Raw genomic sequence first — 27,513 nt, forward strand, 5'->3', positions numbered from 1 at the left:
TGTCCAGTGCACAGAAAGTGATGAGGGTAGGGAAAATTTACGGAACACTGTCCGGTTTCGCGCATTAAGTGGGCGCGCTTCTCCCGCTGCGCTGCTATTATTTACACTTACCAGTGGATCTGCGCTTGCGCAGCACCGCACAAACCCTCCTCCAGCAGATTCCGGTGCGGCCGCGTCACTGAGTGCTAGCTCTCCGGTATTCCGTTAAATTATGGTACCTGTTAAAATCTGGTACCCTCGTCACTTCCGCTATGACGTACCGCTTTAAAAGGAGGTGGAGTCGGTGTAGCGGCGTTATACTACCCTAGCTCGTGAGATTTCCCTACCCTCTGACTTCCTGTCCCAGATTGGCTGAAAAGAAGTGTTCGGCCAAGGGCAGGGGAAAACATGTGCATAACCCGGAAGTGGAGCGTACCAAATTCTTTAGAAGGGGGGGGAGTGTAACTCGTCGCTGCCCGTCAGTTTCAGGACAGTAGTGACGCGGAGTACCCCGCACACATGCTCGGGCACACGGGCAGTGGGTTCACAGCTGTGGCGTTGGTCGGATCCCAGACTCCCCCCGCCTTCTCTAGCAGTTGGTTCAGTCCGCTCGCGGTGTCATGACGCTGCCCTGTGTGAGGTTGGGAGTTGTGCGGCTTGGCAGCGGGGTTCTCCTCAGGTAGGGGACGTTCATGTGTTGTGTACATATGTAGCCTGCACATCCATGTGTGTGTGTTCAGCCAGGGGAGGAAGCATGCACATGACATGTCTAGAGCCCATACATCTACCTGACCTGTGACCTTAAAGGGGCACCCCCCCCCACTATGACCATCTCTTCAGGGGCAGTGGGGGTCTGGCGGTCCGCCCCGTCCATCTGCACTTCCTGTGGGTGAAGGGGCTGCTGAGGAATTGACTGCTGCATGCAAATAAATAGGGAGTTGTTAAAGGGGGCTTCCAGGTGAGCAGGGCTGTTGTGGCAGCCGTCTGACGAATGGGATCCTTACACAATCTCTGCCACCACCGTCACTCCAGCTGTTGTCAAACTACAACTCCCAGTATGCTCCATTCGCTTCTATGGGAAACGAAGCGAGTGTGCATGCTGGGAGTCGTAGTTTCACCACAGCTGAAGTGCTGGAATGCTGCTGATCCCGGTTCTAGACATTAGAAACTACAACTCCCAGCATGCACACTTGCTTGGCTGTTTTTAAATGGAGCATGCTGGGGGTTGTAGTTTGACAACAGCCGGAGTGCCAGAGGTGGCTGACCCTTTAAGTTAGAACAGGGATGCCCAACCTGCGGCTCTCCAACTGTTGCAAAACTACAGCTCCCAGCATGCCTGGACAGCTTATAGCTATTGGGGCATGCTGGGAGTTGTAGTTTTGCAACAGCTGGAGAGCCGCAGGTTGGGCATGCCAGCGTGCAGTCTCATCTCTCCATGTCAGATCAGCAGAGATGGCTGCCGGCTGTTCCTCTCCACCTCCTCCTATCTGTACTGGATCATTTCCTGCAGGATCGGGTCCGGGGATGTCCAGGGAGGCCCCCGTGTCCTGTGCGGAGGGCCAGACATGAAGAATACATGCACTGACTTATCTCGGTCCGTACAGACACCCGCTCCCACCGCTATGTTGTCAGCCAGATAATCTCCTGTAATCCTAGTGCCATACTGACTATAATCTGTACCCAGACAGCCTCCAAAATAAAAGCTGAGCCAAGGGGCACGATGTTGGTCAGCGGGGGTCACATCGGTTGGACCTCTGCCCGTCAGACAATGGCAGCATATGCTAGTATCGTTAAAGGGGTTGTCTCACTTCAGTAAGGCCTCATGCACACGACCGTTGTGTGCATCCGCATCCGTTCCGTCATTTTTCACAGTTTAGCGGAGGTCTCATTCATTTCTATGGTGCTGTGAAAAAAAATGATAGTCCTCCGTTTTTTCTCCGTGATTCCAGTCTGTCAAAAAAATATAACCTGTCCTATTCTTGTCAGTGGAAAACGGAGGACGGACCCATTCAAGTCAATGGGTCCGTCAAAAAAAACGGATGCACAACTGGTATGTCATCCGTGTCCGTTTTTTTTTCTACAAGACCTTGGTGCAATAAAATTACACTTTTCATTAACCTTCCTCTTTTTTTTTTTTCCTGTCAGACAAAAAAAAGGAAGACACAAGGAAACACAACTGAAGCCAAATCACTGACAGTGAAAAAACACTGCTGTGTGCATGAGGCCTAAGTGGCATTTATCATGTAGAGCAGGCATGCTCAACCTGCGGCCCTCCAGATGTTGTAGTTTTGCAACAGCTGGAGGGCCGCAGGTTGAGCATGCCTGATGTAGAGGAAGTTACTTCAAGGCACTTACTAATGTATTGTGATTGTCCATATTGCTTCCTTTTCATCACCTTATACACAGCACGTATCCAGGGGTTATGACCACCGCTGCAGCGCAGATACGAGGTGACCGCTGCGCATGCGTGCCTTTGTGCTGGCCACCAGAGAGACCGTCACGTTTTCCTATAGTGCGCAAGCACGACCACCACCGCTGCTGGATTGTAGGGTGGTCATAACCATGGAAACGAGCGGTGTATAATGGGATGGAAAGGAGGCAATATGGACAATCACTAAGTAAGTAACTTTCTCTACATGATAAATGCCACTTGCTGAAGTGAGATAATCCCATGGAGTCAATGTATTTTAAGTAGGGATCGACCGATATTGATTTTTTAGGGCCGATACCGATACCGATAATTTGTGAACTTTCAGGCCGATAGCCGATAATTTATACCGATATTCTGGAATTTTCATTTTTGAAAAAAAAATAAAAATTCCCACAAATCTGCTGAAAATTAATTGTTTTTTTTTTTTTTAAATCTTTCTTTTTCATTAATATTTTGGTGTTTTTTATTTTTTTTGTAACTTTTTTTTTTTTAACTAACTTTTAGCCCCCTTAGGGACTAGAACCCTTGTCCTATTCACCCTGATAGAGATCTATCAGGGTGAATAGGAGCTCACACTGTCCCTGCTGCTGTGTGCTCTGTGCACACAGCAGCATGGAGCTTATCATGGCAGCCAGGGCTTCAATAGCGTCCTGGCTGCCATGGTAACCGATCGGAGCCCCAGCATTACACTGCTGGGGCTCCGATCGGAGGAGCAAGGGAGAGGGGATCCTGTGGAGGGGCGCACTGCGACTGGGGTGGGGGGCCCTATGCGCCACCACTGCTTAATACTGGTGGGGAGGATGGGCGCACTGCGCCACCAATGCTTAATACTGGGGGGGGGCGCACTGCGCCACCAATGTCTGATACTGGGGGGCGCACTGCGCCACCAATGAAGCTTAATTTCATATACAGGAGGCGGGAGCTGCAGGATCACATAGCCGGCTCCCGACCTCTATGAGCAGTAGCTGCGATCCGCGGCACCTGAGGAGTTAACTACCGCAGATCGCAGCTACAGCTCATAGAGGTCGGGAGCCGGCAATGTGATCCTGCAGGTCCCGCCTCCTGTATATGAATGAATGATAGATTAATCTTCATTGGTGGAGCAGTGGCCATAGCTCCTCCCCTCCTCCTGTCCCCTGTCCTCTCATTGGCTGCAGCGGCAGGAGCAGCACAGGGGGAGGAGACACTGCTCCTTCTCCCCTGTGCTGCTAAGGGGAACACGGAGAGCGCTGTCAGCAGCGCGATCTGTGTTCCCCATACGCTATCGGAATATCGGCAAAATAAATGCCGATACCGATAGTGTTCAAAATCCTGAATATCGGCCGATAATATCGGTAAATCCGATAATCGGTCGATCCCTAATTTTAAGTAACCTATCAGTGTCCGTACTGAGCCTGAACTGTGATGCGTCCTGGTGTAACCCTCCGTGTTTTCTGCAGGGGTCTGTGTCGGAGCAGCAGCCGCCATCAGACATCAGCAGGTAAGTGTCTTCTCCGCACCGCAGTATATGTTCATACGTGACTATTAGGGTCCATTCACGGGTCCGCATCGATTCCGCAATATCTGGAACAGGTGTGGACTCATTCATTCACAATGGGGCTGGAAGAGATGCGGAGAGCACACTATGTGCTCTCCGCATCCGCATTTCCGGAGCGAGGCCCCAAACTTCCGCTCGGCAAAAAAAAAAAAATAGAACATGTCGTATTCTTGTCTGCAATTGCGGACAAGAATAGGCAGTTCTATGGGGGGTGCCGGCCGGGTGTATTGCGCATCCGCAATTTGCAGGAGATCAGAATGACTCCAGCACCGCAGGAGAAAGTAAATGGGAAATCATTGCTTTACATCCACTGCTCGGCACCATCTTAAAGGGAACCTGAGATTTTAATACTGATGACCTACAGTATCCTCAGGATAGCTCATCAGTATCTAATCGGTGGGGGTCCGACACCCAGGAGCTCCGCCGACATCGGCTCCTGGGAGCGCCGCTGCCTTCTCTCTGCTCAGCAAGCACAGCGCCGTCTGTTGTATAGTGGCTGTGATTGGTATTGCGCTCACACTTCAATGGGGCTGAACTGCTCCTTGGCCACATGAGCAATGAATGTGCTGTCACTTGGCCTAGGGAAACCTGTGAGAAGACAGTGGCGTTACTGGGAGCACCGCTGCCTTCTCGAATAGCTGAGAGGTGGGGGTCCCGAGTCTCGGACCCCCACTAATCAGATACTGATGACCTATTAAAAGCATAGGTCATCTGTATAAAAAATCTCAGAAAACCTCTTTAAAGGCATAAAAGCTGTACAGATCTAATGGTTCTCCCAGCTGAGGGGTTGTGGCTCTCGTAGCACAGAGGCGCTTACCAATAGCTGAGAGTCCTAAATGGGTTATCCTGTGAAAATGATCTACTACCCAATGTGGGATAACCCCTTTAAGTGGAAGCCCAGCTGGTCAGATATTAATGGCAAATATGCCGATATGAAGGGAGTCACTTATCAAACTGGTGTAAAGTAGAACTGGCTGAGTTGCCCATAGCAACCAATCAGATTCCTCCTTTAATTTTTCAGAGCTCCTTTGGAAAATGAAACGTGGGTTCTGATTGGCTGTTTTAGTTCACACAGAGTTTGACATGGTAGTGATAAAACCCTCCGCTGCTAAAAATTTTTCTTTCTTTAAATTTATGCCAAATTTGGTTTTAAATGAAATATGCATTTTTTTTTTATTCTAGTTGTGATAAAATGTTTGTTTCATTACTGCAGCTGCTGAAGAGATCGACGTTCCTAGGGGAAAGACCTGGTCAGTACCTCTTTATATGTAATGCTATATACTGTAGATGGCAGGGTGCACCCACTACCCGTCTGTGTATCTGTCTTGTGTGGATAGCCCCTGTCTGTACACTTTATTCATCCACAAATGACCCAGGAAGGGGTTCCTTGCTCAAGACCCTTCCTCTTTTTTTTTATTAGTTAAATCAGCGGGTTGCTTAAAGGGATTCTCCGGGAATTTAGAAAATGAAAATACTTAAATTTTACTTTTATTATAAATATATTCCCAAATACCTTTCATTAGTTATAATGGCTCATTTTGTCTAGGGAGCAATCATTAGGAGAAACAAAATGGCCGCCGTCCTATTAGTACACCCAAAACCTGTCCTAATCACACAGCAGGAGAAGTTACTTCACAACACTGAGCCGTAGAGCTGCCTCATCCTCCTCTCTGCTCTACCTGTCAGGGGTTATGATCCTGAATACAGGTGATAAGATCTTAGCTGAATCTATGTGGGAATGGAGTTCATGAGGAGACATGAAGTACAGAGAGCACGGACAGGACAGACGGAGGTCATGGAGACTGCGTACAAGAGCTGCTGCTCATTATCCACATCCCCACCTTCTCTGTACTTCATGTCTCCTCATGAACTCCATTCCTACAGAGATTGAGCTGAAGATCTCATCAGCTGTATTCAGGATCATAATTCCTGACGAGAGAAGCAGAGCGGAGGATCAGGCAGCTCTTTAGCATAATGTCTTGAAGTAACCTGTTCTGCTGTGATTAGGACAGGTTTTGTGTGTGCTAATAGGACGGCAGCCATTTTGTTTCCCCTGATGATTGCTTCCTAGACAATACGAGCCATTATAACTAATGAAAGCTATTTGGGAATATATTTATAATAAAGTAATATTTTAAGTATTTTAGTTTTCTTAGTTCCCGGAGAACCCCATTTAAGAGGGTGTCTCGTAGTCTGGTGGATTCCAGTTAATTTCAGTGGCCACCATGTAATACCACATTTCCCCTGTAGCAGCCGCTGTAGTGGAGATTTCCACCTCTCTGTGCACATTGTGTTTTATGCTGAACATGATGATTTCAATCAGTACTGTTCCTCTCTGTACAGGGATAAGACAGCAGTGCTGCAGGCCCTGGCCTACACAGGTCAACCATGTAAGATTTATTTATTTTTTTACCTTTTTTCCTATTGTGTTATATGTTGTATATATTATATTCCTGCCTTGCTGATCTGTGTCTCTTGCAGGACCCCACGTCCTCTGCTTACATGTTTCTGGATGACCCTTACCTCATTCCCAGCACATCCACAGATTATGTAAGAATTTCTTCTTCTATTCAGACCTTCAGCTGTCTGACATTTGCGCTTCCTCAGACCGGTCCCGTTCGCCGGCTTTACATACATTGATGACCTACTGTGTGGTGGTCTCCTTTCTTGTGGACAATATTCAGGTCTGTTGATTTCACCCTACACAGGCTTTATTCTGTATGTTCTTTCTTGTAGAAACTATTCTCCTTGTCCAAAGAATCTGGGAAAAATGCAGCGAAATATATCGTGAATATGTATCCGAACCTGTTTCAGAAAGACTTTGCAGAACCTCACATTCCAGTAAGTAGAGAGCGCTGATTGTTTTGTGTTGTAAGTTACATCAGTATCTGATCGTGGGGTCTCAGCATTGCTGAGAACTCTGAACTTTCCTCTCATCTCTCCTCCTGCTCCCTCTTTGACCGGCTACAATTCAGCTTCCGACCCCACCACTCGCCTGAGACTGCCCTTACCAAAGTCACCAACGACCTGCTAATGGCTAAAACCAAAAAACATTACTCTGTCCTCCTTCTCCTTGCCCTGTCCTCTGCCTCTGACACGGTCGACCACTCCCTTCTGTTACAAACTCTCTCATCTCTTGGCATCACTGACCTGGCCCTCTCCTGGATCACATCATACCTCACTGACCGGACATTTAGCATTTCGCACCACCTCCTCGTCTCGTTCCCTCTGTTGGTGTCCTGCAAGGCTCTTGTATTCTGCCCTCTCCTTCAGACCGCACATATAAGCCCTTTCCACCACCTGCTGCCTCCAACTCAAAAATATCTCCTGCATCCGTGCTTTTCTCAACCATGAGTCTGCAAAAATGCATATTCATGCCCTCATCTCCCGCCTAGACTACTGCAACATCCACCTATGTGGCCTTCCATCTAGCACTCTGGAACCCCTACAATCTATCCTCAACTTTGCTGCCCAACTAATCCGCCTCTCCCCCCCATTACTACTCTGCCTCTCCCCTCTGCCAATCCCTTCAATACTAGCAAATACATAGAAGGCCGTCCACAACCTGTCCCCTCCCTACATCTCTGAGCTACTTTCCCGATACACCCCCACACGCACTCTCCGATCCCTACAAGACCTCCTTCTCTCCTCTTATCACTTCTCTTCCCACAATCGCCTCCAAGATTTCTCCCGTGCATCCCCCACACTCTGGAACTCGCTACCCCAACATATCAGACTCTCACCGACAGTGGAATCCTTCAAAAGAAACCTGACAAGCCTACAACCAGTGACCCTGCTGCCTCTATACCGCCATGACCAGCTTCACCCGCACCTACTGTGTCCTTCTCCCATATCATGTAGATTGTAAGCCCTCACGGGCAGGACCCTCTCTCCTTCTGTACCAGTCTGTAACTCGTCTTGTTAATGCTTAGTGCAATTGTCTGTATTATGTATGTGCACCGCTTATCATATGTACAGCGCTAGGGAACGAATGGGGCTATAATGATAATAAAATGAGCATATAGAGTTTTCTCCACGGGAACATCAGAAACAACCAAACGTGCATTTCCAATGCTTCCATTTTGCTCTGAAGGGATAGTGCATGGTCATACTGATCTGTCATTTGTGCCAATGGCAAACGATAAAAAACAATGTGGATCATATAACTCCCCGCATCTCCCAGACATGTGACACCTGTATGTGACCATCATGCTCGAGGGATGTTGGTAGTAAGCACTGTAGCTGGAGATGTAAAAATGTTATGGGGTCAGAATATGGCATCGCTAAATAATTATTTTAATTTTTTCCTTGTTGCGATATTCACCAAATTGGATAAATTATGTTTAGATTCTGATATTGGGGACATGGCTGTGCAAATTTATGTTCATTTTTTGTTTCTTTTTATTATGTAGAGAGGGGGTGATTGGAATTTTTTTATTATTTTGTTATTTTTGAAAACTTTTTTTAGTTCTTTTTACAGTTATGTAAACATGCAATCGTTAGATCACTTCTCCCATAGACCACCATAAATTTCCACTGTGGGAGATCCACTGTGTTATGAAGCTATTGCTGTGGTACCCTCGGATCCTTCCCAAGGCTAACGCAGCGAACAAATGGCTCCCTCCATCTCTGCTTAGGGGCCCCATTCACCCTCAAAAATGCAGCACTCCCATGGAAAAGTCTCTCGGATGTCATGGTCACAATTTACTGTAGCATCTGAAGGGTTACTGGTCGGTTATGGGTGTTATTATCAATCGCAGACATTAGCTCTGGTCATCTGCTCTTTAAAATAGTTAAACCTGGCAAGTATGGTACCTACTCAGCTTCTGAGCGGACGCCATGTTTACAGTCCCAACTTCTGCTGTACATGAACGACTGCCGAGAAGGGGTTAATGGAGTTGTCCAACGTGCTCCAAGTTAGAGCTGGGCCAAAAAAAAAAAAAAAAAACTCAATTTATTTTCAATGTATTAAATATTTTTGTGTGTTCTCTGGTGTAACTTCTCTAGGATATGCCCCCGTTGTCTGATATGTGCTTGACTCGCCTCTGGAACCCGCACCTATCTCGTAAACATAGCCGACAAAGTGGAGGCCAGCAGTGCCACCGCCAAGCATTCATATTGGCCCGCTGAGCGGCGCGCCTGGCTATTTTCAGAATCCCCATAGAAATGAATGGTAGTGCACCGCACTTGCTCAGCGACCGCTTCCATTCACTTCTGTGGGGCTGACGGAAATAGCTTAGTTATGTGCGGTGCGCCCTCCTTCACTTTGCCGGCTGCTTTTATGAGATGGGTGCAGGTCCCACCTCTGGGACCTGCACCTATCAGACAATGGGGGTATATCCTAGTAATATGCCCTCGTTGTCTGATGGGAAAACCCCTTTAAGTCCCTGCTGCCTGTGGATGGCAGCGACTGAAAAGACAACACAAACTGCATCGGTGAAAAAAAATCAATATCACGATTTTTCAAAAAACAATATCAGAGGGCACTAAAGGGGTAAATTAGTGGAATTAATCGCCCAGCGCTACTCTAAATGCACTCATGTCTGTAATGTAAGTGTCTGGTACCCATGTACATATTGTAGCTACATACCCGGCCAGGTTTGCACTATTTTCTTGCGACCAGGAAGACGTGAGACATGACTGTGATCTATTCCTTCCAGTGTCTGATGCCCGAGAACATCCAGCCTCAGATAGAGGGGGTCGGCGAGGAAGCCCTGAAGGAGCGCATTCTGCTCAGAAGAGTAAACGAATCCGTCGACTTGTTCGACCAACTTCTTCAAGGCGGTACGTGACTAATTCCTCTTCCCACTAGATTTATGTCTTTGGTTTCTTTGTTATATCACGTGCTGACCACGCAGATAACATGTGACAGGTGGTTGCTTAGTTGACAGGTACATCCACCGACGATGTACCAGACCAAAGCAGACTGCAGCTGATGGATTTGTTATGCCATGGATGGCTCTAATAATAATAATAATCTTTATTTCTATACCACCAACATATTCCTCAGCGCTGTACAATCAGAGGGTTCATGTACATAGAAAATCATACAGTACACAAGTCAACAATTAATACGTGGAATGAGGGCCCTGCTCGCAAGAGCTTACAATCTATGAGGAGATAGGGGTGAGACATAAGGTAACAAGTGCTTGATTTGTATAGTGGTCTGGCCATCTTAACACAATGGGGCAGTAGATATAAAGCTGCATGAGCCGTCGCTAGCCGATATCTGTATAGATTCTGAGTGCATGGGGTGTGGTGGATACTGATGGATGATGGAGCAGGATGGGGTAAAGGGGTGGGGGGGGGTGTGAACGGAGAAGAGTTTTATTAGGGGATGTGATAGGCCAGCCTGAGATGTGGTTTTATGCAGGAGTTGGCGATTAACCTAATTACTTACGGTAGGACATTCCAGAGAACTGGTGCAGCTCGGGAGAAGTCTTGGAGCCGGGAGTGAGAGGTTTGGAATATTATGGTGGATGTCAGTAGTAAGTCATTAGTTGAACAGAGCATGGGTAGGGTGGTAGAGATGAGGGAGGCAATGTGAATGAGCAGTTTACATTAAATCCTGTGGCCAACCAGTGCAATGACTGGCGGAGGCATCGGAGTAGCGGTTAGATTAGTTAGGATAGACTTGTGAGGGGGAGACCAATTAGTAATGAGCTACTGTAAAAGATCAGGGTCACAATGAGCGTTTTGGTTGTTTCCACAGTAAAAAGGGTGAATATTGAGGTGCAGGTGGCATGGGCCCACACGTGATTTGAATATGGGGAATGAAGGAAAGACACCCAGCGGGTGTGCTGCCCAGGAGGTATAATAGTGCCACACGCTGAGAGCAAAACTACAAACTCATAACTGCAGAAGGGACCACTCCTCTCTCTTCAGACCCCCCAGTAAGGGCTCATTCAGACAAATGTAAGGGCTCAGTGCCTTTGTTGCGGACCACAAATAGCGGTCTGCAATGCATGGGCACCGGCCGTGTGAATCCCGTATTGGAATGCAGACCCATTGACTTGAATGGGTTCGTGATCCGCAAAAGATAGGACATGTCCTATCTTTTCTGGTGTGGAAGCATGGATCCAAAAGCCTACGGAAGCGCATTGGAGTGTTTCTGTGGGCTTCCGATCCGTGCCTCTGCTCCCCAAAAGATAGGACATGTCCTATATTTTGCCGTATCTTGGGGATTACGGACCCATTCAAGTCAATGGGTCCTCATCCGCAGCACTGAGTTCACACGGCTAGTGCCTGTATATTGTGGACCCGCAGTACGAACACGGAGCCCTTCATTCTAATGACACTGGTTATAACACTGAGTGATAGGAATATTGATTTATCTGGACCATGTGCTCTCCATGCTGCTGGCCTCCATGATCCAAGGCTGAAGAGAGGAGAGGAACTGCTGCAATGTGCTAGGCCTATTACAGAGTTTCACACGCAGTTTTCTAGATTTGTTTCTTGCTCACTTTTTTTATATCTTTCTGTAGGGGCAACCCCATCAGTGGAGACCACAAACAAACTTCTGGATCTCATTTGTTTCTATGGAGACCGCGAGCCCACCGCAGAGGACCAACAGCATCAGCAAGAGGATAATGAGAGTGTGAGTACTTGTGTGTTCTCTCTGCCTTTGTACACTAAGTTTAGATTTTAGGCTACTTTCACACTCGCGTTTTGGCTTTCCGTTTCTGAGATCCGTTCAGGGCTCTCACAAGCAGTCAAAAACAGATCAGTTTTGCCCTAATGCATTCTGAATGGAAAAGGATCCGCTCAGAATGCATCAGTTTGCATTAGTTCCGTCTCCATTCCGCTCTGGAGGCTGCCTGCAGCGTTTTGGTGTCCATCTGATGAAACTGAGCCAAACGGATCTGTCCTGACACACACTGTAAGTCAATGGGGACGGATCAGGTTTCTCTGGCACAATAGAAAACTGATCCGTCCTCCATTGACTTTCAATGGTGTTGAGGACGGATCCGTCTTGGCTATGTTACAGATAATACAAACAGATCCGTTCTGAACGGATGCAGACGTTTGTATTAACTGAACGGATCCGTCTGTGCAGATCCATAACCGTGTAACTTCATTACCTTTATTAGAATGATACCAAGTTATATCATGTGCTGTACTCCAGAGCTGCATTCACACGTCTGTTGGTTGTCATTGCAAGCTTCCTTTAGAGATGTATTCTCATCTTATAAAGCGATGGCATATCACTAGTATATGATTCAGCAATGTGTCCCCTTCATTCTTGACATTATAGGTCGGGCCCAGTTATCAGGTGATGGCATATCCTAGCGATTTGCCATTACATTGATTTGGGTTTCTCCTTTAATTCAGCAGGATGCTCACTTTTTGCTACATCACATTACTGTACAGTGCAAGATGTTAAGACGACCCATCCCATGGCAGATCACCAGACATACCTAAAGCAATCAAGTAATCCTGGGAGAGTGGCGAGTGCAGCTCTGGAGTATATTTGGCAGGACTTCAAGGGGTTCTCTGGGGTTTTAATATTGATGACCTATCCTCAGAATAGTGGAATCAAAGATGAAAACTGGAGATGCTACCGTGACCGTTTTTTGATTGCTATCCTCAGAATAGGTCATCAATATCAGATCAGCCGGGACCCGCGCCGATCAGTTGTATGAGGAGACGGCAGAGTGCACGTGCCGTCTCCCTTCTCTCTTCCTGCTCACCGCTGCTGTCTGTGACAAAGCAGCAGCAAACAGGACGGGAGACATCACACGCCATCTCCTCATACAGCTGATCGGTGGCTGTCGGACCCCGGCTGATCTGATATTGATGACCTGTCCTGAGGATACGTCGTCCATAGTAAAAGCCCGGAGAACCCCTTTCAGTGCTGAGTAACTAGATTTCTCTGCTGTTGATGACTATTGTTCCTGATGGGCACATTCACATTATTCATAAAGGTGTTGAATGTCTGTAGTGGAAGTTGTGCGACTACTACTTACAAAGCGTTCATACTGTAACCGTAGCTCCAGGAAAAAGTCAAGAAGAGAAATTTTCCTCTGAAAAGGATCCCTGCTGGAAGAACATGGAGGTAACGGCATCACCACAGATGTTCGGTAATCCAAGTGTGACGACCCAGTCATCCACATCCTCCTATTGGTTATAGAGGAGACCCCCCCCCCCCCCCAATCGGGGGAGACACTTGTGCACCAAGTCTCACCTCTATTACCTCCATATGTGCACATGTAGAGGTGTTGTCTACAACAACTTCTAATACACGTCCTTTCTGTGTTGCAGAGAAAATAACAATGCCGAGAGAATCTTCAACCTGATGCCAGAAAGGAACGCCCATTCTTACCGCACCATGATCCGAGGAATGGTGAAGGTACTGTACTAGTCCCAGGCAGGCACTTCTGATACGATGTCCATACCAGAATTGTGAACTTATTTTGTATTATTTCAGCATGGAGCCTACGCCCAGGCATTCAGCATGTACACAGACCTTCTGAACAACAGATACACCGGTGAGTCCAGCGCATGTAAGCCTGTGAAAGGGGGACCGTCCCCACCTTCTAATGCCGCACCGTTTCTGGATCTAATATTTCTAATATATTCTTGTAGCAGTCAGAACTCTGATACAGTGCACCAAATCCCCTGCATAGGTATAAATTAAAGGGGTTGTCTCACTTCAGCAAATGGCATTTATCATGTAGAGAAAGTTTATACAAGACACTTACTAATGTACTGTGATTGTCCATATTGCCTTCTTTGCTGGCTGGATTCATTTTTCCATCACATTATACACTGCTCGTTTCCATGGTTACGACCACCCTGTAATCCAGCAGCGGTGGCCGTGCTTGCACAGTATAGGAAAAAGTGCTGGGCTCTCTTGTGACCGGGACCGTGGGAGCGCACATAGGCCGGTGCTTTTTCCTATAGTGTGCAAGCACGACCACCACTTCTGGATTGCAGGGTGGACGTAACTAGAGTCCGTTCTCACAGAATCCATTGCGTAAGGCCTCATGCACACGACCATTGTGTGTTTTGCGGTCCGCAAAACACGGATGGCGTCCGTGTGCGTTCCTGCAATTTGCGGAACGACACGGACAGCCATTAATATAACTGCCTATTGTCTGCAAAACACTGACAAGAATAGGACCACGGAGCAACGGATGCAGACTGCACACGGAGTGCTGTCCGCATTTTTTTGCGGCCCCATTGAAGTGAATGGGTCCGCATCCGAGCCCCCAAAACTGCGGCTCGAATGCGGACCAAAGCAACGGTCGTGTGCATGAGGCCTAATTCAATGCCAGCATGCCGCATAATACAAGTGTATGGCCATCGCCGAGGCAGGTTTGCCCATTTCCAGGTGTAACTATGGAAACGAGCAGTGTATAATGTAATGGAAAAATGAATGCAGCCAGCAAAGGAAGCAATATGGACATTAACAATACATTAGTAAGTGCCTTGTATTCATTTCCTGTAGATAATAAATGCTATTTGCTTAAGTGAGACACCCCTTTAATTATAAAAGGTCTATTTTTCAGTATACACTGACCTCAATAACAATATTGTATACAGTGAGCGCCCCCTAGTGGTGTCTACAGGCGACCAGAATTGTATCATTGAACTCTATCTAGAGACCAGTCTCTGAAAAACAGAATCCAGACCATGATATGTCAAGAAATGAATCTGTGCAGAATTCTACATGTGAAAGTGTGTTTAAAAAGTGGACTGCCACTTGTAATTGTCATATTTACTGCTATAGGAACCCAGGTAACGTGTTCTTGTGCCATTTCTCTGCAGGGGATGTGTACACCTTCAATGCACTGATGTTAGCAGCTCCAGAGACAAAAACTGAGGTCAAGGATAAGTGCGCCCTGATTGTGGTAAGAGACTTTACCTATGGTACCATTCATGACCATAGTACTAGATATTGGTAAAATACTTGCAGACTGTAAAGATAGTCCTTTGTCTTGGGGATCATCTTCTTAAAATGTAGCCTCGCTAACTTAGGCTTCTTGGGTGAAGTTTTTCTTTGGAGTTGTGCTGTGAGGAGAGTGAATGGGGTCTTAAATCAAAAATGTCAAATTCCCTTTATTCTCCACAGACCTGGGATTTTTTTCTTATCGCAGTCTGTGACTAATATTTGCGGCCATCATCACATGCACTAGTAACGGGATATCCGACATTAATGGTATATGTATAGGATCTTCCCTAAATTGGCAGCAGTGTAGCTTATCCCTAAAGTACTACTACGTTACTAAAAGTACTTTAGGGACCACAGAGTGGTGGACTCGTGCGTTGTTACTTTCCATTATAGTGGACGAAAAGCTGGACACACTGATCTTCCACCAACTATATTACAATGCGAGCTTTTGTATGCAAAAGCAGGGCGTGAAAGAGAATATTTTACCCTTGTATGGACCCGAGGGCCCTATTTGTGCTCCCCCCCCCCCCCATGATGTAGTAGGTTGACAATGTTGTAGTTCCCATTGCCTTGTATGCGGGACTCTCCACAGGAAAGGATTTATTCACCTCGAGCACCGGCTTCCTCAGTTCTGAGGTTAGGTTGAACATTTTGCTGATTTCATGCATTGGTGATCATCCTATGTTATTTTCCAGGATCTACTAAACCACATGGTGCAACAAAAGGTTGCGCCAAATTTACTAACCTTCAATTCAGTCTTGAAGAGCTTACGAAAGATTGGGCCGTCGGTGAAGGGCATGGCGATGCAAACCTTAATGGAGATGAAGGCACTTGATATCGGTAAGTTAGTCTGGACTGCTGTTCCTGAGCCCTGTGGTGAAGTAGGGTCTTGTTCACTTTTTGTCTTTATACCAGACATATCTTAAAGAGGGCACCTAAACCTTTACTGAAATCCTGAAGGTGCAGCAGCGCTTCTCAGCGAGCTCTGCAGCTTTCATGGACTCCGCTCTGCTTTTCCAGTGTGCCGAGTACGGATCCGTGCAAAGTATATAGGCGAGTATAAGCCTGAGCAGAGTCCATGAGAGCTGATGGTGCAGAGCTGGCTGAGAAGCGCTGCTGCACCTTCAGGATTTTGGTAAAGATTTAGGTCTCCTTTTAAAGGGTTTATGCAATTCTAGTAGTGTTGCCTAGACCTGCCCGATGCAAGTTGGGGGTGATGCCTGATCCCACCACTGGATCCAGTCTGTCGGGCTCTCTGGCCTGCCGTTCCGCTCCTACGTGCACCAAGAACAACATCTGTTGACGGGGCACTCTTGACCTCTGCGGTGGTGACCTGCTCTTGTGATGTAACGCAGAGGGAGCAGGTCACCACTGCGGAATGTGGTCCGCTCTGCGCACGTGGAAGCGGAACTGCCGGCCCGGCAGACCGAGTCCAGCTGTGGGGATCCAGGTGAGCATCACCACCCCCACCCCCACCCTGGGTCGGGCAGGTCTGGGCCACTCTTTTATTATTAGATAACCCTTTTAAATTACATAACAGGGTATTGGATAACTTAAAAAATCATTTTAGGTTTCTTGTATTATTTTTTTTTACATAATTGTAATTTCCATTCTCCTCATTTGCTCACACAACTCAGTTATACTTGTCTTTCCTTCTAGAACCGAGCCTTGCAACATACAGCCATTTGTTGGGAGTGTTTTATAAACCTGGTGGGTACAGGAATCCTCACTGATGTGATTTACAGATGGCAGCTCATGAGTAATGTCGTCATTCTTACATTGAAGCCTGTATGCACTTCCAGCCTCATATGGGTGGTTTTCTGAAATTCTGCAAAAGTTTGGGGAAAATAAGAATATACCTTAATTTGTCTTTAAATGGCTGGGTATTGACAAGATGTCCATTTTGTATTCAAGTGACCTTAGCAGCCAGTGCTCCTATTTACATGGGGCTATGCTACGACTGGCTGCCTTTTCATTAGCTTCCTTGGTCCAGTGATGTCGTCATGAGCACCTCTCGATGGAATTATTCTCCGTTTACAGTATTTCCTGTCTGTCTTTACAGGGGATTTATTGGGCCAGTCCCAGCTGCTGACCTCCATCCTGGAGCAGGCACAAGGAAAAAGCTTTACAGCCAAGGATCCCGATGACAGTATGTTTTCTTTTATTGCTGTGGAGCAGCGAGGCACTTTGTGACTGAAGTGCTGTATTCTGTTGGGTAGCTTCAATCACTTTCTGTGCACGCTCCATTGATTTCAATATGTGGCAGAGAAGCAAGAGACTTGAGTAACTGCAGCCCATTATCTGTCACCAGTGACCTCCCTATTCAACTGTGGGCATAGACACAGCTGTGGTTCACCGGATTTAAAATGCTGTTTTTATTTTTTAATCCAAGGCTCCATTTCAGTTATGATACTTTCTTAATATGCAAATTAGGCTTTTGTTGCAATTTGGGCATCACTATTGCTTTTGTTACACCCAAGCGTCCTCGTTTTTGTGGGTAGCGCCTTCCTGGCTGCTTTCATTGGCAGTGGCAAAGCAGTCAAAAAGGGGCTAGCCACAGAAAGCAGCAGAGCTTGGGTGCAACAAGAACAATGGTGATGCCCTCATTGCACCAAAGGTCTAATTTGCATATTAAGAAAAAAATATCAGGAACGGCGCCTCGAATGAACAAAATAAAGACTGTGTTTTAATTAGGTGAACTACAGCTGTGTGTCTATGCAAACAGCTGGATAGGGAAGTCACCGGTGACAGATTCCCTTTTAATTCCTGCTGGGAAAGAGGGAGACCTAGATATAGCTAAATTAACTTGAATATCTGACCTGAACAAGCACATATCAGTTGTCTGTCTGTACAGGGAACTTGATGGGTAATAAAGTCAGGTGATTACAGCAGCCTCTGCACGGTTTCAGCACAGCAGTACTTGTAATCTAATAAAGGTCAGGAGAGAAGTGGCAAGTGTAATGTGGATTAGCAGGCTCGTAGAAACACTGGCCGGGGTATGTGCTTCAGGCTGCTCTAGAATAGAGCAGAATATGTGTCCTCGTGAAGAAACTTTATTCTTATCTATCCCATCAGTCTTGTAAAGCATCTACAAAATTAATAATTTGGATTATTTTTTTTTTTTCCAGTGTTCTTTTTCAGTGAAGCCATGAGAGTGGTGAGTAAACCTATGAGTCTCTTCTGACTAACCGCAGTGGGGAACTTTGCTGGCCTTTCCTTGTGTTGAGCTGCTCATACACATTCAATAGCTGTTGGCCAAACGTCATCCAACATCTCCCGGCTCTGTTCTGGCTTCACCGTACACATACACATTTGGCTCCGCCATACGTGTCTGCGTATTCTATAGAGAGAGCAGAGAAAGCCGCTGCCGGCTGCTTATCTCCCGGGAGAACAAAAGGATCAGGCAAAAGTATTAATTGTGCCTGATCCTTGTATCGACCAACATCATCTGTCAGGAGCTCCCAACACACATTAGTGTCAGTCGAACCTGCCGACACTAAATGGTAAAAATTTTTGTTACATTCAAAGACCAAACGGTTATCACAGCTGAGGTTTTGCTACAGTTATATCTTGGTTATGTAAATAAACATATATCAGACGCACACACTTTTTTCCTGTCCTGATATTTTGCTACAATGTATCAGCCTGAAGTCCAGATTACCTGGACTGGATGCAGTTGTAGTAAACTCTCCGCTGTGAGAAATATCATGTCTAAACTGGTTTTTAGCCACAGTAAGGACATTTTTGCATGCCGTCTTCTCGACGAGCATTTTGGTGCATTTTTATATAAAAAAAAATTTCCATTGCAAAGTCTGTCAAAAATTTACAGCAACTACCGCGTTGATTTGAAATGGGAATCCTCACTTCAGAATAAAAGGAATGAGCTGCAACTTCTGTGTCCTCACGTGGTGTAGCCCGCAAACGGGGATCTTAAAAATGGTGAGATATGGAAAAAGTGTATTAGAAAGTTGCAGAACTTTTTATTATACGGGGACTATTTTTTATCCACGTAAAAACTCAGACAGCTATGTAGAAAGAAAAAAAAAAAAAAGTGAGGATGCAGCAATGCAAAAACTAGATTTTTGTACTTACCATAAAATGTTTCTCTCTTCCGTTCATTGGGGGACACAGGCTTGACCATGGGGTATAGCTGCTGCCACTAGGCACAAAAGTTTGAGGTCCTCCCTTCAGCTACACCCTTTCTAAAGAGACTAAATCCTCAGTATCGGCAGGGCATAAATAGCTGAGGGCTTGCTGGGCTTTGTAGTGCACTTAAGGCCACAGGTTGCTTCTTTAACATGAACTTATTGTATGATGCAAACACAAAGCATCACCTACCTCAGGCAGTAACAGTGACAACCCCATGACAGCAGCTAGGGCCCACACAGCACACAGGGTGATGCACCAGCCCGAGTATCGTGCAGCAAGCCACACTAACCTGAAACCACTACACTTCCTGGCTACGCTAAGCCCCAACCCATTTATAGCCCATCAGCATTTGTCTTACCACTAACCAATCAGCGGGCCTGTTATGGCTGCTCTCACATGAGGTGTACACGAGAGAAGCATTGGGATTAGCTGGGAGCAGCTGCCTGAGGGATTGTCATACTGGTATGGAGAGTGCCGGCTCCTGCAGTGATCCGGAGCTCTGTATCAGTTCCTACTGTCTGCACCTGGATTAATGGTGCAGAGGCAGGGACTGAACAGACATGCTGCGATGGTACAGCATTCCAGAAGAAAGTCTAAAGATGGGCATGGAACTTTTTTTGAGAGGGGCGGGCTCATGGGGAAGAAGGAGCACGGAGAATGCGGCCGTTGCGCGAACTGAGATGTAAGCAGGCGGCATGACGTAGACATTTTAGAATCAGTCAGCACACATGCGACCGCTCCTATGACGTCATTAAATACTGCGGTTATTAGGAAACGGTGATATCGCTGTTAATACCGCGGTATATTGCTTAACCCTAGTAGGAGAAGCAAGAAAAAACAGGAAAACTGAACCATGTACAAACCCAGAACCAAGTTGGCCACAAAGACCAGTAGAAAGAGAGAACGGGTGGGAGCGGTGTCCCCCAGTAAACAGAAGAGAAACCGATTTTACGGTAAGTACAAAAATCTAGTTTTCTCATCCATATCATTGATGGGACACAGGCTTGACCGTGGGATACTACAGAGCAGTCCCAAGGGTGGGGTCATTAACTAAGAAACCTCCCGGCCAATCAGAGAACTTCCGTCTGCAACACTCTACGCCCCAGAGGAGCGTCAGAAGACACAAAGGTGTGTACTCTGTAAAATTTGGAAAAGCCGCCTTGCATACCTTATGGGCCGAAGCCCCATGATGCACCGCCCAAGAGGCCCCTACTGCCCAAGCAGAATGAGCAGTTACCCTGAAGGGTGAAGGCCGGTCACTGATGCGGTACGCTTCCACAATTGCCAAACTAATCCATCGGGAAATGGAAGCTTTGGACGGATCCAACCCTCGTCTCGGCCCCTCTGGAATGACAAACAGCAAAGCCGTCCGTCGGAAAGATGACGTCTGAGACAGATGCGAGCGGCTTGTACTAAATCCAGAGTGTGGATGTTACTCCCTGTAGGAAGGGTATAGCTGGAGGGAGGAGCTCACACTTTTGTGCTTAGTGTCGCCTCCTAGTGGCAGCAGCTATACCCATGGTCAAGTCTGTGTCCCCCAATGATACGAATGAGAAAAGAGGTTTTATTGTGCAGAAGTAGGAAACCATTTTTGGCATCGCTGTAATCGTACTGACCCAGAGAATAAAGTTATAATGTTATTTATTATTTATACCACAAATCGGATGTTGCAAAATTTACAACATAAAAATGGTCATTGAAAAACATGAATTGTCCTGCAAAAAAAAAGTCCCCCATATGGCTACATTGATAAAAACATAAAAGTTATATCACTTGGATGCGAAAAATGAAAAAAAAAAATTGCTTGGTCACTAAGGTCCAAAATGCATACGGGGAAAAGGGTTAATGTGAGGCTGCCTCAATATATACCGTGCTGCAGAACCCCAAATAAAGGGTGCACCCTCTTGACTGTGTGCTACTGGCCGAGCACCACTAGCAGGTTATACTCTGTCATTCTCAGCTCAGTCACATAAAATTTTATTATTTTTTTTTTCATCTCTGACGTTGCAGGATATGGCACCAATGTCAGATAGGTGCGCGTCCTACCTCTGGGACCTGCTCCTATCTGCAGAACAGAGCCCGGAAAGGAAAGGAGAGCGGACCACGCATGCATGGCGCGCTGTCTATTCATTTCTATGGGACTGCCTAAAATAGCTGAGCGAGTGCCCTGTATTTTCAGAAGTCCCATAGAAATGAATGGAGAGCGCACCATGTAAGTGTGACCACCGCTCCACCGCCCTCCATTGGACTGCTGGAGATAGCCAAGTGCTGGCTTGGCTATTTTTGGCAGTCTGATAGAAATCAATGGAGGGTGGCCGTGCATGCCGGGCTACTCTCTGCTCACTTGGGGCTGTTGCGTCCCAGAGGTGGTATCTACACCTATCTGACATTGGAAGCATATACTAGCGATATGCCACACATTTCCAAGATGAAACAACCCCCTTAAGTTGTAGAGTAGATTTTGTGCAAGTTCTGGGTTTGGGCAGATGATGTGCAGTCATAGCAGATACATGTGCTATAAGTAGAGGTGTTTCGGGGGTATTTATGTGTTAACCTATCCCGTATACTCGCAGTGTTTGGAATCAAAGGATTTGGACTTGGCGTATGAACTGCACAAGCTGCTGAATACTGGGGATAACTGGAGGCTGCTAGGAAAGACGTCCCAGGAATTTGCTTACTAGTGAGTATTTGGGGACTTAGTCACGATACACTTGGTGGTGGCCATATCTGCTGGTGACTGGGTTTTGCTCTCAGTCCCTGGATGACGTCACTGATGTGTCTGTCTCTTTGCAGTGGCAGGCTCTTCCACATAGTGTGCATGATGGAAAACGCTGACATGGTCTTGAAATGGTACCGAGAGCTGATCCCATCAGTACGTTCACTGAATGTCTTTCACTTAGTGTGATATATTCTACGCTTTACATCCTTGGTTCTTATGTTGGTCCGTTATTTTTATTGTTTTATTTTTTTTAATCAGCTCTATTATCCCACCTCCAAAGGCTTCGAGAACTTGCTTCAGGTGCTGGAGATGGAGAACCGACTAGATCTCATTCCTGAAATCTGGAAAGGTAGTAAAAGCGATCATCTCTAACCACACGCAACGTTTGGGGCCCATCAAGAAATGTCTTCGGCTTCTGCAAAGATTCATTCTGTTTTGCGCGTTTTTGATTAGCCCTCAAAATTGCCCCCTTCCGCTTGTGGAGGTAATGATGCATCTTAAAAATACAGAGTGTCTTAAACTTTGTACAATGTGTGCATGTTTATACCCTGTTGTGTGTGTTTTTTTTTTCAAGATATCAAACTACTCGGACATAGTAACAAGGAGTACTTACTTGAGGAGGTCCTGAACTTGATGGCCACTGGGAAACCAAATGCAGAGGTATATATCTGTTGTGCACACCCATCCATATCCAACATGAAATCTGGAATTATTACAGTTCTGACATGAGCCATTAGAGCAGGTACAGTAGGCCTACACTGCCTGTTTCCTGAAGCTTACTCTTCAGCTTTGCTGTATACACTGTGACAGCATAATCAGAGTCATCTCATTACCATAAGAGGGAAGGCAAGTTAAAGGGAACCTGTCAACGGGATTTTGTGTATAGAGCTGAGGACATGGGTTGCTAGATGGCCGCTAGCACATCGGCAATACCCAGTCCCCATAGCTCTGTGTGCTTTTTTTTTTTGTTTCAAAAAACCGATTTGATACAGATGCAAATTAACCTGAGATTATTGTTGAGTGAACTTGTGTTTTAAATTCGGCATCTAAAGTTCAGGTTATTGAAGAATTGCGTTATGGATTCCACTACCACGGACCATAAGTTATGGTCTGTGGTAGCGGAATCCATAACGTGATTTTTCAATAACCCGAACTGTAGACGCCGAACTTAAAACACAAGTTCACCCAACACTACCTGAGATGAGTCCAGCGTGAAGGAGCCAAGCACCGCCCCGCATCCTCAGAATCTCCTCCTTGCTCCCCGACGTCAAAGCTAGAGCGCCGTAATCTCGCGATGCGCAGTTTGTTCCCTGCGGCTGATGGGAAGGAACACTATGACGACACTGCACATGTGCTAGCTCGCGCATCACGAGATTACGGTGCTCTAGCTTTCTGACGTCGGGGAGCAAGGAGGAGATTCTGAGGATGCTGTGCTGGGCTCCTTCACACTGGACTCCTCTCAGGGACAGGACTCATCTCGGGTTAATTTGCATATCTATCAAATCAGTTTTTTTTTTACACAATAAAAGCACACAGAGCTATGGGAACTGGGTATTGCGGATGTGCTAGCGGCCATCTAGCAACCCATGTCCTCAGCTCTATACACAAAATCCCTGTGACAGGTTCCCTTTAATGACGGCTCTCTTTTACTTCAGGAGGCATAGATGGGGCAGGACAATAACACTATATACACACAGAGGAGGTGGGATAGTCACACTATGTTCACACACACACACAGAGGGGGTGGGAGAGCAATTATACACACACAGATGAGGCTTGATAGTCTTTATACACACACCTGGCAGGATAGTCACGCTATGCTCAAATACACGGCGGAGGCAGGATGGCCAAATGCACTTACTGGAGATGGTGGGATAGTCACACTATGCACACCTCCACAGAGGAGGCAGGATATTCACACTGCACACACTCACGCACAGGAGGCTAGTCACATGCCTACACAAGAGGTGGGATAGTCACATTACACACACACACAGAGGAGGTATAACTAATGCAGCTTCTTGTTAGAGGTAAGTACTTATGGCTGCCATGTTTGCAGTGCACAGGTCTATTCAGTTCTTTCTCTTTCCGTTACCTCCTTAGCTCCAAGCTGTATTTGCTAATACTGCCGTATCTATAAAGTCTGTGTATGAATCCAGTGCTACGTCTAAGTTCCAGCTGAAGGTGTCTGCAGCTGCATTCGGGAATATAGCATTACTGCTGACAAGAGCAGGGAGACTGGAGGAAGCCTGGTAAGATTCCTGCTCGTACATTTCCAGTAGATGCTAATTTCCTTCCAGGAGTTTAGAAGGGCCATCAATACAATGCTCCTCCTGCTGGTTAGTATAGACGCAGGTTAACGTGATTCTTCATACCACCAGCAAAAGATGAAAAGTGTGTATTGTTCATGGGGCCACGCGCATAGCATTTTGTGAAATCTTTCCCTTCAGAGCTGAACCCCTTGTGCTGCAGCCCTCTTGTTTTTCCTAATCCTCTAACAGAAGGTTGTTGGCATTGTCTGCAGTGTAACGGATACAGTGGAGCTGCAGTCCGGTCCTGGTCTCAATTATGGCAAGCCTGCTAGATCACATGGCACTCGCCAGCCATCCATAGACTTTATACATCTGCGTTTATCTCTGACAAGACTTTTCTGAATGTATTTGCAGAGAAGGCATCTGCACACTGAGCGAGCAGGAGCAGGTAGCCTGTTCTCAGCCTGTCCCCCCATTGAGGTGACAGAGACATTTTACTGTTCCTGCCTTCTTCTTGAGCGCTGTGTATACAGATCAGCGATCCACAATTCTGCTTCTTGCTCCGGTCCCAGCAATCAATAATAAAATTGCCAGAGGGTGGTGCATGGGATAAAAAATAAAAAGAAGCCGATTACCATGTTTGTGGCAGAGAGGAGTAGTGTTGAGCAAACTTGTGTTTTAAGTTTAGCGCCTAAAGTTCGGGTTATCGAAGAATCGCGTTATGGATTCTAAATTCTGTTATGGTTCGTGGTAGCGGAATCCATAACGCGATTCTTCGATAACCTGAACTTTAGGCGCCGAATTTAAAACACAAGTTCGCTCAACACTAGAGAGGAGCGTTTGTTCCATACTTGGGGCAGAGACCAGTTTAGCCTTGTGCAGGCTCAGATAATCAGTGCATCCCCATGTTGTGCTCCATCCCAGAGGATGCAAGTAGGAATACCTCATAAGCCATTTGTACTTAAAATACGTCACTTTTTAGACAGGTTTTGTGCAACTTTATAATCAGTCAGTGATTGCTGTTACATATTTTTTATTTTTTTTCTAAACAGGAAAATTCTCAAATCTTTCAAAACAAAGCATCTTGTTCCCCGGTGAGTAGAAGTAGTTTCGTGAACCACGCAGGTATAACCCCCAGTAATGTACCTGCAGTACTCATCCATCAGTCATGTGACAGGATAGAATTCATGCCTCCAGATTCCGGACAGCCGGGCTAATGGGGAAAGAGACCTTTTTCTTCAACCAGATACTGTACTGCGCTGTTTTATCTTTGGCCACAATATTGACTTTGGGAGAAAAACGTTTTTGTTTTTTTTTATATGGCGCAAGTTCCATGCACCATTTTCTAACATGAGTTTTGCTAGTGGGAACACACATTAAGTAGTACTCCTTATAACTAATGTGATTTGGGAATAGCAGAAGCCATAAGGATCTTTACTAGAACTCAGGACTGTAAGATCAGATCTGTCCCTTTTTAATATTCTCCTTCATGTTTCAGGTCCAATGTAATCACTGAGCTTTTAGATGGAGCTAAAGCTGCAGGGAACAAAGCTATGGCTGTAGATCTGGTGCAGCTTGTGGTCAGCTTCAGCTCGCCGGACACGGCCCAGATTGCTCAGCGAGTGCTGAACGACTTCACCCTGACAGAAGAACAGAGGTAAACCATGCTCTTTGGTACAAATATACATGGGGCTGCGCTCCACTCTGCTGAATAGTCAAGTGCATGGTGTAAGGACCGTTTCACACTTTGCATTGCTTCGAGAGGAGAATAGCTCAGTACCATACGACATCTGACGGAGAATTGTATGGCGGGACGCAGTCACATTCATGGTGCTGCCAAACACCTTCCTGATTTGTGATGCATTACCCACCGAGCCCATGGACTTGCGTGGGGCCATATACTGCCTGTGTATGAATCTGATTCCGCACACATTGCAGTTTTTAGGAGAGTGCGCTGTAATATCGTGCCACTCGCAGCAGTGTACACTTTTGCATGTTGTTTCTACTGCTCCTTAGCAAGGATATATAAGGATCGTTGAATAGTTACTTGTCCTACCGATCCTCATGAGATGCCGCCAGGGAAAGCTCATTGTTGTGATCTATGTTTCCACCCTGAAGATTCTGTCATTTTTTTTTATAGGATAATGTTACAAGACCTGGTCCAGAGCAGCGGCACCAGCAGCAGTAGTAGTGACAGCGACCATGATTAAGATGACAGTACTGGATTGAAGAACCTCCGTCCTCGCCACTGCAGATAACCGAAAAGGAAATTTCACTAAATATTAACTTTTTCTAAGTGCATTCATTATCTACTCCCTGGGGAGTTTACAATAAATTATTCCAGAAGTTTATTTTCTTCATTTTATACTGCTTATTGTACTGTGAGGGTTGCCGGATGCACATGGACCGCATATGTATTATTTGGATCCGCAAAATACAGAGGTGGTCTGTGTGCATCCTGGAACTTTCACGAGAGCCACGGTACAGAAGCAAATTTTTCACTGTAAAATGGACACTAATAGGACAGGCGCTATAGATTGCGGCCCGACCGGGGACCCATAGAAATGAATGGGTCCCTGTGTAATCGGCAATAAATGCTACACAGTCGAGTCCCATTATTATGAGCATGTCCTACTTTTGACGCTGGCAGCGTGTAGCTCAGGAAGGACGTCACGTGGTGAGCTGGCTTGTGGGTATATAGTGTGTGCGATAGGATGTTTACACACTTATCCCTCATTGCTGTCATGGGTAAAAGTGGCGATTTATCAGAGTTGGGATGATTATTGGATTTTGGGCCAAGGATGGCGGTTTTCTGAAACTGCTGTGGTGAAAGCGTATTGAGTGGACAAATGGCACCGTTGTGAATAAGTGACATGGAAACTGCAGAGCACCACGTGCCATTGGTGTGAAAGTTCAACGTCTGCTATGAAGGTACGCAAGGGCGGACCGATGCCCTACAATGGAGCTGCTCAGTGACAAAATAAACTAGGGGCTACAAGATGTGTGTCTAAGGGCTCATTCACACAAACGTTGTTTGGTTCCGCATCCGAGCTACATTTTGTGCGGCTCAGATGTGGACGCATTCACCTCAAAGGGGCCCCGAAACATGCGGACCTGCAAAAAAATTGGGATGTCCTATTTGTGTACGTTTTGAGGACAAAAATAGGCATTTCTATTATGGGCGGCCCATTCTGTTCCGTAATTTGTGGACGGCAAAACATGGCATGGTCGTGTGCGTCAGCCCTAAAACGGTTCAATTAATCCTACAGTGTATGGGGCGCCAAAGCATACAGATGTCCACTGCAGAATTGGACCTCCGCTGATCTGCAAAGGGATGTATTCTCCGATCAGTCTCCATTTTCTGCTTCGTCGAATGGATGGACATTGACGTGGCAGGTCAAAAACATCAGAGAACAAATGCCCTGCAACCACTGCTTGAAGAACACAAGCTGGTGACAGGGTTATGGTCTGGGTAAGGTTTTTCTGCCGTTCTTTTAGCCGACTAATCCATGTGGAAGGCACTGATTTGCGTATGAATCCATCCTTGCAGAT

The 27,513-nt window shown here is 46.3% G+C and overlaps 1 protein-coding gene across 1 annotated transcript; it reads left to right on the forward strand.

The window, feature by feature from the left end:
* Positions 1-454: 454 nt before the first annotated feature.
* PTCD3 (pentatricopeptide repeat domain 3) lies at positions 455-26,312 on the forward strand. The gene is made up of 24 exons (XM_044295144.1): positions 455-658; positions 3,850-3,890; positions 5,161-5,197; positions 6,291-6,328; positions 6,421-6,497; positions 6,684-6,788; positions 9,608-9,731; positions 11,432-11,544; positions 12,938-13,002; positions 13,209-13,296; positions 13,375-13,435; positions 14,718-14,800; positions 15,537-15,681; positions 16,501-16,551; positions 16,904-16,990; positions 17,970-17,998; positions 21,564-21,670; positions 21,784-21,862; positions 21,968-22,058; positions 22,284-22,369; positions 23,813-23,961; positions 25,014-25,055; positions 25,460-25,618; positions 26,102-26,312. Exons 1-24 carry the CDS (start codon positions 600-602, stop codon positions 26,169-26,171), a joined length of 1,986 nt encoding a protein of 661 aa, XP_044151079.1. The 5' UTR covers positions 455-599; the 3' UTR covers positions 26,172-26,312.
* The last annotated feature ends 1,201 nt before the right edge of the window (positions 26,313-27,513 follow it).

The sequence above is a fragment of the Bufo gargarizans genome, chromosome 1, assembly GCF_014858855.1.
Source record: "Bufo gargarizans isolate SCDJY-AF-19 chromosome 1, ASM1485885v1, whole genome shotgun sequence".
NCBI lineage: Eukaryota > Metazoa > Chordata > Amphibia > Anura > Bufonidae > Bufo > Bufo gargarizans.